The following is a 13,274-nucleotide window of genomic DNA, read 5'->3' on the forward strand; positions in this document are numbered from 1 at the left end:
GTGAGAGGTTTTGTGTTAATATTACATTTATATTTTGTTCCAGGTTCCCAACGTTATGTGGTGATGAGAGTGTCTGAAGCTCATCAGATAAAGGATGAGGACTACAAGCCAGGCCCTGATTTTGGGAAGACAATTAAAGATCTTCCAAAGTAAGAATGGTTTGAATGTAATAACTTTAAAATGTACAGTGGGTACGGAAAGTATTCAGACCCCCTTAAATTTTTCACTCTGTTATATTGCAGCCATTTGCTAAAATCATTTAAGTTCATTCTTCTTCCTCATGAATGTACACATAGCACCCCATACTGACAGAAAAACACAGAATTGTTGACATTGTTGCAGATTTATTAAAAAAGAAAAACTGAAATATCACATGGTCCTAAGTATTCAGACCCTTTGCTCAGTATTTAGTAGAAGCCCCCTTTTGATCTAATACAGCCAGGAGTCTTTTTGGGAAAGATGCAACAAGTCTTTCACACCTGGATTTGGGGATCCTCTGCCATTCCTCCTTGCAGATCCTCTCCAGTTCTGTCAGGTTGGATGGTAAACGTTGGTGGACAGCCATTTTTAGGTCTCTCCAGAGATGCTCAATTGGGTTTAAGTCAGGGCTCTGGCTGGGCCATTCAAGAACAGTCACGGAGTTGTTGTGAAGCCACTCCTTTGTTATTTTAGCTGTGTGCTTAGGGTCATTGTCTTGTTGGAAGGTAAACCTTCGGCCCAGTCTGAGGTCCAGAGCACTCTGGAGAAGGTTTTTGTCCAGGATATCCCTGTACTTGGCCGCATTCATCTTTCCCTCGATTGCAGCCAGTCGTCCTGTCCCTGCAGCTGAAAAACACCCCCACAGCATGATGCTGCCACCACCATGCTTCACTGTTGGGACTGTATTGGACAGGTGATGAGCAGTGCCTGGTTTTCTCCACACATACCGCTTAGAATTAAGGCCAAAAAGTTCTGTTTTGGTCTCATCAGACCAGAGAATCTTATTTCTCACCATCTTGGAGAGGCTTCCGTCAGGCCACTCTGCCATAAAGCCCCGACTGGTGGAGGGCTGCAGTGATGGTTGACTTTCTACAACTTTCTCCCATCTCCTGACTGCATCTCTGGAGCTCAGCCACAGTGATCTTTGGGTTCTTCTTTACCTCTCTCACCAAGGCTCTTCTCCCCCGATAGCTCAGTTTGGCCGGACGGCCAGCTCTAGGAAGGGTTCTGGTCGTCCCAAACGTCTTCCATTTGAGGATTATGGAGGCCAGTGTGCTCTTAGGAACCTTAAGTGCAGCAGAAATCTTTTTGTAACCTTGGCCAGATCTGTGCCTTGCCACAATTCTGTCTCTGAGCTCTTCAGGCAGTTCCTTTGACCTCATGATTCTCATTTGCTCTGACATGCATTGTGATCTGGAAGGTCTTATATAGACAGGTGTGTGGCTTTCCTAATCAAGTCCAATCAGTATAATCAAACACAGCTGGACTCAAATGAAGGTGTAGAACCATCTCAAGGATGATCAGAAGAAATGGAAAGCACCTGAGTTAAATATATGAGTGTCACAGCAAAGGGTCTGAATACTTAGGACCATGTGATATTTCAGTTTTTCTTTTTTAATAAATCTGCAACAATGTCAACAATTCTGTGTTTTTCTGTCAGTATGGGGTGCTATGTGTACATTCATGAGGAAGAAGAATGAACTTAAATGATTTTAGCAAATGGCTGCAATATAACAAAGAGTGAAAAATTTAAGGGGGTCTGAATACTTTCCGTACCCACTGTATATCCAGCCAAAACATTTTTTGCTAGTTCTAGACAGAGTGGGGTACAATTAGAACCCTATGAGATTTCTACTGCTGTTGGGGGTGACACTGTGACTGGTGTGTCAGTGATCAGAGACAATGTGGCTGGCTGCACCGGTATGGTGACACTGTACAGTTGTGGCTAGTGATCAGGGATACTGGCTAGCTGCATTCACATACAGTGTCACCAGAGCAGCCAGCCAGTGTCCCTGATCACTAGCTACCCTAATATACAGTGTCATCATAGCGGGGCTGGCTAGTGATCAGGGATACTGGCTAGCTGCACTCACATACAGTGTCACTAGACCAGCCAGCCAGCCATGTAACTTTATAAAAAATCTGCATCAACACTTTTAAAAAAGGTTTTGGGTAAATGTACACACGAACTACTTTAGCTTATTTGCATACTCACGTCTCATGATTCAGTTTTGTCTGAAACTTCTCCCAGTTTCATTTAAAATATTATTTGCTCGTTTACTCTTGCATTTAATGGAACTTTTCCACTGCAAGTACTGGCTCGGCTCCACTCGGCCCTGCTTGGCTCTGTTTGGTTTTCAACTGCATGGTACCACATGGTATGGTGTTGGAACGGTTCGGTATGGTTTGGTACGGTTGCTTTTCCACTAAAGTAAAGTGGGTGGAATAACAACGATTCTCTGACCAATCAGTGGCTAGTAGTGACAAACAGTCAAGGCTGCATGCAAAGGATTGTGGGATATGGTACCGGTACTGTCCTCTTGGAACCACAACTGAGGTGGTACTGTTTAACTACTTGCCGACCGCCGCAAGTAAATATACTGCGGCGGTCAGCCCCGGCCAGGCAAAGTGACGTATATATACGTCACTAGCCTGTCACCAGCTTGTGAGCCAATAGCGGGCGAGCACGCGCCCGCTGAGGCACGCGCCCGCCGTGGCTCGTTCACTAAGCAGTCAGTGCGTGTGACCGGCGGACCCGATGTCCGCTGGTCACTCGGCGATCGTCGGTAGAGAGGGAGAAAGGCAGGCGGCTAATGTAAACAAGCCGCCTGTCATTCTCCCCTGTGTAAAAATGGAGATCAGACGGTTCTACTATGTAGAACCGTTGATCTCTGTTTTTACAATAGTAGACATGTCCCATCACAGTTAGAAGCACGCCCCTAGGACACACTTAACCCCTCCCTCTCCAATACAGTTAACCCCTTCCCTGCCAGTGTAATTTTTACAGTAACAGTGCATATGTATAGCACTGATTACTGCAGTAATGTCATTGGTAACCCCAAAAGTGTCAAAAATGTGAGTCAAGGGTCCGATCTGTCCGCCGCAATGTCGCAGTCCCGCAAAAAAAAAATCGCAGATCGCCGCCATTACGCGTTTAAAAAAAAACACCAAAAATGACAAAAATCTTTCCCTTTGTTAGTAAACGTGATAACTTTTGCGCAAACCAATCAAAATTTGCTTTTTGCGATTTTTTTTACCAAACATATGTAGCATAAAACAAATTGGCCGAAAATGTTAAAAAAAATAGATTTTTACATTTTTTGGGGGGGAATTTCATATAAAAAAAATGTGAAAAATATTGTTATTTTTGCAAAATTTACACTTTTTTTTGTTTATAGCGCATGATCAAAAAATCGCACAGGTGATCAAATACCACCAAAAGAAAGCTCTGTTTGTGGGACAAAAAGGACATCAAATTCGTTTAGGTACAGCGTCGCACGACTGCGCAATTGTCCGTTAAAGTCACGCAGTAAAAAATCGCAAAAAAAACCCTGGTCAGGAAGGGGGTAAAATCTTCCAGGGGGCTTAAGTGGTTAAGCGAGCCGTACCGTTCGGTTCCATGTAGTGGAAAAGCGCCACCGTACCGTACCGAACCATTCCAACACCGTACCATGCAGTGGAAAAGCGCAAAAGCGAGCCGAACCGTTCGGTTCCATGCAGTGGAAAAGCGCCATTACTCACCTCAGCTGCAATTGCCAATAAGGTCCGGTTCACACTTATGCGATGCGGGAAGGCTGCGAATCCGCAGCCTGTTCCCGCTTCGCACACGCACCCACGGCAGTTCACACTGCCATATGCGATACGCTGGGGGTGTCAATGTAATCTTAATGACACCCCCAGTTTGATCGCATATCGCAGTGCGATCGTGCAGTTCGCACAGGATCGGATTGCACAAGTGTGAACCGCTGTGCGATCCGATCCTGATGCGGCTTCCAAAAAGGGTCCTGTGCGTGTTTGCTGCGGCTGCGGTGCGAATTTAGTCATACAAAGTGTATGGCTAAACTCGCACCGCACAGCCGATCGCATGTAATGAAGGAGCAGTGCGCTCCGACATTACATGCGAACCCCGCACTCGCATAAGTGTGAACCGGGGCTAAGGCACGAAGCACATTTATTTCCTGGTTCTGCAGTACAGCTTCCTGCGTCACCTTCTCTGCTTCTGGCCTACATGTTAGACAGTGCCTGAGTGGAGGAGCATGTCTCCAGTTAGCATGCTGCAGTGATGGGTGCTTCTCTCTGAGTTAAGGCAGCAGTCTCTCTGTACAGGTTATGCCCCGTACACACGTGCAGATTATCTGAAGACTTTTGTCTGCAGACTTACCAAAACCATATAATATGAGGTCAAACCTAAACACTTTCAATTTGTATGCAATCCGGCAGGCCCTTGCACTACATAGAAAAGGTAAGTCTGCAGACAAAAGTCTTCAGATAATCTGCACGTGTGTATGGGGCATCAGACACGCTTCTGTTGAGCAGACCTAAAGCTCTGCAATCAGTAGGGAATGTGTTGGACTGACTTCAAGAGGAAACTTCAAGCAGCTTTTATTTTGATGTACACTGAATGTACTTAGTTTATAAAAAGGTGGGACTTCACTCCTCTCGCTTTAATTTCTTTTGCTCTTACCTTGAGGCTGGGTTGTCCTCAAAAAACATACTCACCCAGTCTGTGAATCCAACCTTTTCTGGTGTAAGCTATCACATACTGTATAATGAAGGGGGGAGGGGTACCGCGCTTCAGGGGAGTGGTGTAAGTAAATATTAAATAAATAAATAAAATAAAACACTTTAAATCAATACCCAATCGTTTGTGATGGTGCTTAAATCAAAATCTCTCCAAGGTGCTAAGTGTATCTCTGAGATAATCAATAAGTAATCATCAATAAATATGTAGGAATCTCTACTAATAAATATGCATACAAAGTGCAACAGTGCTGTTAAAATTAATACGGAAAAATTGAATATCAACATACAACAAATTTCACTATAAATAAATGTGACAGTAAAGTGCTCAGTGCTCCAAATATACACAAGTGGATAATACACTTTCAACATCCAGTGTTTGCAATCATTATAAAGTGCTTAAAGTGTCCCAAATAATGCAGTAAAAACGTGTCCTTCTATTTTCCGGTGTTCAACCTTCACCTAACACCACGGGGTGCTACGGGGTGCTTTTCTGTGTCTATCACCCCTCCGGGTGTGCTAGCCGCTCACCTCAGGTTATGCAGTAATGCGCCTCTTTGTTATAGGAATATGGTGATCCTCTCTCCTCCTTCCTTGTTCTATGCTCAGGGGATTGTGGTCAGCCTTAACAGAATTGATCAGGGTATACGTCCTCCCGAGATCCCACGTATTTTAAAGGAAAGTGCTCACACAGTGCAATATTGCCATACAATAAGTTTTTATTAAATTAAAATCGAAACACTTACAAACAAACGTGTTTTCTGCGCCTTTCAATTGCGTACAGATAATCGCGGACCATACTTCCGCATTCGGACTTCACTTCCGGTGCTAGCCCTACGCGTTACGTCACGTCCGCCCACGTGACTTCCTCAGGGGATCTTCAGGGGAGAGATTTTGATTTAAGCACTATCACAAACGATTGGGTATTGAGTTAAAGTGTTTTATTTTATTTATTTATTTAATATTTACTTACACCACTCCCCTGAAGCGCGGTACCCCTCCCCCCTTCATTATATCCTTATACTGTATGGTTCACAGAATTGGTACACGCAGCACTAGGTTAAGAGAAAAAAAACACCAAATTAAAATACCAGTTTGATAATAGAAACATACTGCTGATTGCTTAATTTACTTTATTTCATTCTGGGACTTTTTTGTTAATTCCTTGTTCTTTTGATTTATTTATGCAAATTATTTTCAGTGCAATGACCATGTTCTGTTGACCAAGTGGGAATGTATAACTTGCAACTTCTATTGTTATAGATGCATTATTCACCCTGTGTGCACTTCATAATTATAAATCTGTCAGTCTAGGCAATAATTTAAGAATGGCTTATTATCCTGTTGGGATAACAGAAAGTTCCCATTACAAGGTTACAGGCTATAAAAATTCAAGTATTTACATATTCCTAATAAAAAAGTGGGCTTCAGAACAAATCCCCCACTGACTGCTGTAGCTGAAGGCACTGTGGAGCAATTCATACTCAAAATGTAAAGCAGATTCACTGAAGTTGTTCAAATCATTTTTCTCTCAGCAACTCAGTTTCCCCTGCTTCCACCTCCCAACAGTGACTCAACAGCTCTGAGCCACCCTCACAGCATCATAGCTAAGCCTGCTACCCCAAATCAGTGGTGACACAGTAGCTCAACTCCCACTTACTCCCCCCTCCCAATAGTGGCTCAGCAGTCCAGCATACCCCTTTCCTTCCTGACAGATTAGAGTCCAGTGATGGCAAACCTTGGCACCCCAGATGTTTTGGAACTACATTTCCCATGATGCTCAAGTACACTGCATCATGGAAAATGTAGTTCCAAAACATCTGGGGTGCCAAGATTCCCCATGACTGGACTAGATTCTGCAGATCAGCTTCCCTTGTTTCTCCTTCCAACAGCTGTGCCCCCACCCCCATCTGCCTAATTTCCACAGCCCAGCAGTGATTCAGCAAATCAGATCATGCCTTCCAGTAGTGACTCAACAGCTCAACTCCAATTGCTGTCCCCTCCTAGCAAAACTTGGTAACAGGTAGCTCTGCTCCACTCCCAGCGGTGCCTTAGCAGCTCAGCTCCCCCTCCCAGTAATGATTCTATGGCCTAATGCACAGAGGGATTAAAAACACCCCTTTTTTATGTTTTTTTTTTTTTCAGCCTGTAAAAGCACCTCTATTTCTGATTATGTGCTCATGCACACATAGGTTTTTACAGGCATATTTGAAGAGCAACGTTTACAGTCTGGGAAAAAAAGAAAAATACAAGTGTGTTCAAGAGAGGAGTTTTTGGGTAGAAAAACTGCTCGACACACGTAAATGAGTCTTAACGCACCCAAATGCTAGACAGGTTTAGCACTTGAGCGTTCATTCATTCCAATGGCCAGAATAAAGTAATATGCTCAAACGCGTTATGTGCCTAAACGCGTGTGTCCTATACACGGATTTAGATACTTTTTGAATCAGTTTAATTCCACACATGCCCTATGTGCTTGAGGCCTACAATGCAACCCAACCTGCGCCTTCTTTCCAGTACAGCTCATGCTACTCCTCCTCCCAGCAGTGACTCAGCAGCCTTCTATCTTTTTATTCGCTAATGTAAACACAAAGCAGAATCTCTGGTTTGAAGGGTGGAGCAGGGTGAACTGAACTGCTAAAAGTGAATGGTTTAAAGGACTTCAGTACCTCTGGCGTTAAGATTAGTCAGGAGTTTTCTAGGTGTATGTAAATACTTGAATGTCCATATTCTGGCTACAAAACGATGGTAAGTGAATTTGTGTAATCTTTCGATCAACAAAATTTGCCAGCAGTAGTACAGATGCATCTCATAAAATTAGAATTTCATCAAAAAGTTAATCTATTTCAGTAATTCGATTAAAAAAGTGAAACTCCTATATTTTATATACATGCATGACATGCAGAGAGATATATTGCAAGCATTTCTTTCTTTTCATTTTGATGATTATGGCTTACAGCTAGTGAAAACCCAAAATGTTGTATCTCAAAAAATTAAAATATTACATAAGAGCAATTAAAAAAGGGATTTTTAATTCAGAAATGTTGGCTTACTAAAAAGTATGTCCATGTACAGTATAGTATGCACTTAAAGCGGAGTTCCACCTAAAAAAAAAAAATACATGAAAATACCCCCGGGACATTTAGGGCTAGTACATTCCACAATGGATAGCCTCTGAACTGTCCCGGGTTGCACTTACCTGCAAGAAGAAATACTTACCTTGAAAATTTCTTCTCCAGCGCTGCCATCTCAGGTGTGGGCAGCTTGAAGCCAGCGCGATCCGCTTCTGCGTCTTCTTCCGTCCTCTTCGGTCCCACGGTGCACTGCACCGGCCCCGCCGTCACTTCCGGGGCTGCAGCGTCATCCCTGCACAGCTTCTGGGCATGCCCAGAAGCTGTTTAGCAAGGTATGACGGTGCCTACATCGGAACTGACGTCGGGGCCGGTGCAGGCGCATTGATTCCTGGAAGCGATGACGTTCAGCTCCCAGGAATCATTGCAAGCCAGGAAGTGACGATGGGCCGTGGCCGCAGAGGGAGGAAGAGGAAGTAAGGTGAGTATTTTTTCTTCTAAAACAAGGTAAGTGAATTAAAAAAAAAATTGCGAGTATCCATTTGTTTTACAGGTGACCCGGGACAAGAAGATGGACAAAAGTAAAATTTTAGGGTGGAACTCCACTTTAATACTTGGTCGGGGCTCCTTTTGCATGATTTACTGCATCAATGCGACGTGGCATGGAGGCGATTAGCCTGCGGCACTGCTGAGATGTTATAAAAGCCCAGGTTGCTTTAATAGTGGCCTTCAGCTCATCTGCACTGTTGGTTCTGGTGTCGCTCATCTTTGGCTTGACAATACCCCACAGATTTTCTATGGGGTTTAGGTCAGGCGAATTTGCTGGCCAATCAAGCACAGTGATACCATAATCATGAAACCAGGTATTGGTAGTTTTTGGCAGCCCAACCTGGGCTTCCATTACATCTCAGCAGTGCCACAGGCTGATCACCTCCATGCCACGCCGCATTGATGCAGTATTACCAATGTAATATTCAAATTTTCCGAGATACTGAATTTTGGGTGGTCACTAGCTGTAAGCCATAATCATCAAAATTAAAAGAAAGAAATGCTAGAAATATATCACTCTGTGTGTAATGCATTTATATTAAATATAGGATTTTCACTTTTTGAATTGAAATACTGAAATAAATTACCTTTTTGATGATATTCTAATTTTCTAAGATGCACCTGTATAAGGGTCTACCTGATTGGAAGTAATTTGGTCCTCCAAAAATGCCCTCCATGTAAAAAGCCTCTTCCATATTGTTTCCTGTGCAGGTCAGTGTTGATGCTTCTGAAAAATCCCACTTTTATTTTCCTGTGCCTAGCCGGAGCAACAGAGGCGACCCTCATTACGGGAGTGTCGACGTTTGGACCAAAGTTTTTAGAATCTCAGTTTAGTTTGAGTGCTTCAGAAGCTGCTACTTTTTTTGGTAAGTTTTTGCTTCCAGTAAAACTGAATGACCATTTTGGCTAACGCAGAAAGTCCATGATTTATAGCTGCAGGTGTATTTGAGGAGTGTAGATGAAGCTAAAGCCCAACTCCAGGCTCAGGCCTCCTTGCAGAAAACCTATACACTTTAAAAAATAAAATCTGTATACATCTTTCGCTCCAGGGGGCTATGGTCTTTTCTTCCTAGGACAGTAGATGGATCCTAGTCGGGGAGTCCTAATTTAAGCCTCGTACACACGCACCGATTGTTGGCCGACCGATCGGCCGTCTTTTGTCCAGTGTTGTTGTGTTGGTTGAAATGTGCTCTAGACTGCACACGAATTTTGTCGGCCAACAACAACCGACTGCAGAAGTGATGTCATGTTCTGGTCTACTTTTCGTGTGTTTTTTCTTCTCTGAGCATGCCCAGTCTTGCTCATCACATTTTTGTCTGCCGAAATCTGTACTGACTGAAGAACAATCGGTCGTTCTGGTGACGGCCAACAAATATTTTATAGCATGCACACCAGATTTTGTTCGACCGAAAAGTCGCAGTCGGTTGTCGGAAGCATCATACTAACAAGCCGAAAATCGGCCGATCGGACGTTGGCCGAAAATTCACGGCCAACAATCGGTGCGTGTGTACGAGGCTTTGGTCAGGGTAATGTGGACATTGCAGTCAGTCTAACTCAAGGGTCTTGGCCCTTCAGCTGTTCAGGAACTACAATTCCCATCATGCCTGGTCATGTCTGTGAATGTCAGAGTTTTACAATGCCTCATGGGATGTGTAGTTCCGCAACTGCTAGAGGGCCGTAGTTTGAGGATCTCTGGTCTAAATAATGATTTCAGGACTCTGTGATATATTCTCACCCACACAGCAACATTTAATTTCAGCCAGCAGGACCTAGCCCTTTTAAAGTTCACTGTGATTGGATGCAAAGTGATCATGTGGCTGGGTCACAGTATTTGGGGAGCCAAGTGTGTATGCTCCCACAACAATGGCAGATGAGGTTTAATGTTGAAAAATGTAAAGTAATGCACTTGGGTGCCAGAAACCAGAAAGCAAGCTACTCACCAGGGGGGGGAACCTCTGGGTGAGTCTAGGATGGAAAAGGACCTGGGGGTACTGGTAGACAACAGACTTGGCAGTGGCATAAATGCCAAGCTGCTGCAAGCAAAGCCAACAGAATACTGGGATGTATAAAAAAGGGGATTCACTCCAGAAATAAAGAGATTATTCTCCCGCTCTACAAGACTCTGGTCCGGCCACATCTGGAGTATGCTGTCCAGTTCTGGGCACCGGTCCTCAGGAAGGATGTGCTGGAACTGGAGAAAGTCCAGAGAAGGGCAACAAAAATAATTAGGGGAATGGAGGACATCAGCTATGAGGAAAGACTACAAGCACTGAACTTATTCTCTCTGGAGAAGAGACGATTGAGGGGGGATATGATATCAATGTACAAATACTGTACTGGAAACCCTAGCATAAGGAACAAACTATTCAGAGTAAGGGAATACAATAAGACACGTGGCCACTCACTAAACTAGAGGAAAGGCGGTTTAACCTTAAAATACGCAGGGGGTTCTTCACTGTAAGAGCAGTAAGGATGTGGAATTCTCTTCCGCACACAGTTGTATCAGCAGGGAGCATCGATAGTTTCAAAAAACTTTTGGATGGGCACCTTAAAGACCACAACATACAGGGGTATACAATGTACGGTTAACAGCAAACACACACACACATCATAGGTTGAACTGGATGGACTGATGTCTTTTTTCAACCTCACTAACTATGTAACTATGTAACATAACAGTGAATAAAGCTGTAATTTGGCAACTTTAAGGTAAATGGGCATAGATCTATGCCATAAATGTGCATTACCACACATGGCAAAAAGTTAAATTTCCCATACAGCATTCAAGCTAGAGTGACTCCAGTCACAAAGGCACAACATATTCCTGCTCATACAGTCTTTTCAGTTGCTCATTTACCCCAGTGTGTTGTGTTTATGTTCAGCAATGTGTGTTGCATGTGTTGTGTGATGCTGTGCCATTCATTCTGAACGGCACCCCAAAGCACCTTGCTGACAGACGTGTATTACATGGCAAAACAATAAACTAACGTCCTGCGGGGTGGTGCAGCCAGAAATGCTATTTGCACCTTTTTTGTTGTGTTAGAGAGTCTCTTGAAAGCTTTCTGCCCTTGGCATAAGACCATAAGAGGTACGTCTCTTACATCTGGTCTCCCGACTTCTTTTCCATGGGGGGGCAGACACCATTATTTGACTTTGTCATGGCCTCAGCAGTTGGACATAACTGGGAATACTAGTGGAATGATTTCACCATCAAAGTCCCAGACACCTGTAAGGGCTCTTTCTGTTGGGCAGCTGAGGAGGAAGAGGGGGGTAAAAACAGGCGACTGAGCCACAGTTTTCCCCGAACCCCCCTGGCCGTCCACTGTAATTCTAACAATACGGCTGGACATGGCTGAACACATGCCACGGCTATTATGTTTGCTTCATGACCGCAGCATTTTTAACTTGAGGTGCAGAGTGACTGTCAAACTCGCCCATTGAGTTCAATGGGGTTGCACCACAACTGCCAAACTTGGCTAGTGATGCGGCATGGTCCCATAATGTAAAATTGCTGTTTAGCAATTGGGATGGTGCGAGGCCCTGCCACTGTGAAAATGTAGGAGAAAATGATACAGGATTTGCATTAAAGGAGTTGTAAAGGCAGAAGGTTTTTTATCCTAATGCATTTGTTGCATTAAGATAAAAAAAACGTTTGTGTGCAGCAGCCCCCCTCGGCCCCCCTTATACTTACCTGAGATCTCTCTCTGTCCAGCGATGTCCACGAGTATCTCATCCGTCCGAGATTCCCCCTCCTGCTTGGCTAAGACAAAGTCTAATCAATCAAAGTCAACTAGCTAATCAGGAGAGAGAGGGGGCGGGGCCGGGGCCGGACTCTGTGTCTGAATGGACACAGGGAGCTGTGACTTGGCTCGGGTGCCCCCCATAGCAAGCTGCTTGCTGGGGGGGAATTGAACAGGAGGGAGGGGCCAGGATCACAGAAGGGTGGACCCAAGAAGACGAGGATCCGGACTGCTCTGTGCAAAGCCACTGCAACAGAGCTGGTAAGTATAACATGTTTGTTATTTTATATTGAAAACAAAAATGAGACTTTACAATTGCTTTAAGGATTAATATCTATAGGCTCTGAGTAGAAAATGCTGTGTCATTGGCTTTCTCTGGATTCTGTAAACCTGTACTGGGGCCTGGAGCTTCAAGGTTCCCAAGTGTCTTGGTTGGGACAGAACCTCAGGCCTCCCAGTTTAGAGACAGCTCCCATATTGGAGACAGCACGTGTCACCCAGGGATCAGAGGGGCCCCAGTCAGGAGTCAAGAGACAAGAGGTCTCAACCAGGGGTCAGAGGTGCCCCAGCCAGTTGGTCTCACCCAGGAGTCAGAGGTGCCCTAGTCAAGAGTCAAGAGACAGGAGGTCTCAACCAGGGGTCAGAGGTGCCCCAGTCAGGAGGTCTCGTCCCAGGAGTCAGGTGGGCTCCTATCAGGATGTCAGGAGAACCCCTATTCAGAGGCCAGGAGTGGGCCATGCAGCAGGGCACTGCGACTAAAGTCTAAGTGAGCCAAAAGAACCAGCAGAACAGGGCAACACAGTCAGAGGGACTGGTAATGAGAGCAGTGATGCTGCTGACAAGGGAGCAAGGTGGCTTGGCACTTTCAGTTAATTTCTCATGGTGATGGTGGAAACTCATATGGAAAACTGATTTCTATGTGAACTGTTCCAGTCTGTTTAATAAAACTGGGCTGCCATGCCCTAAAATGCAGTTTCAAGGTTCCCAAGTGTCTTGGGTGGGACGGAACCTCAGGCCTCCTGGTTTAGAGACAGCTCCTATATTGGAGACAGCACGTTTCACCCAGGGATCAGAGGGGCCCCAGTCAGGAGTCAAGAGACAGGAAGTCTCAGCCAGGAGTCAGAGGTGCCCTAGCCAAGAGTCAAGAGACAGGAAGTCTCAACCAGGGGTCAGAGGTGCCCCAGCCAGTTGGTCT

General features: G+C 44.7%; 1 protein-coding gene across 1 annotated transcript in view; it reads left to right on the top strand.

The window, feature by feature from the left end:
• Positions 1 to 13,274, top strand: part of SLCO4A1 (solute carrier organic anion transporter family member 4A1) — a 112,044-nt gene that overhangs the window by 63,883 nt on the left and 34,887 nt on the right. Inside the window, exons 5-6 of the mRNA XM_082271620.1 lie at positions 44 to 149; positions 9,051 to 9,205. Coding sequence (XP_082127746.1) covers positions 44 to 149; positions 9,051 to 9,205 — 261 coding nt within the window. The remainder of the gene's footprint in view (positions 1 to 43; positions 150 to 9,050; positions 9,206 to 13,274) is intronic.

The sequence above is a fragment of the Pelophylax lessonae genome (genome assembly GCF_965119305.1).
Source record: "Pelophylax lessonae genome assembly, chromosome: 11".
Classification (NCBI taxonomy): domain Eukaryota; kingdom Metazoa; phylum Chordata; class Amphibia; order Anura; family Ranidae; genus Pelophylax; species Pelophylax lessonae.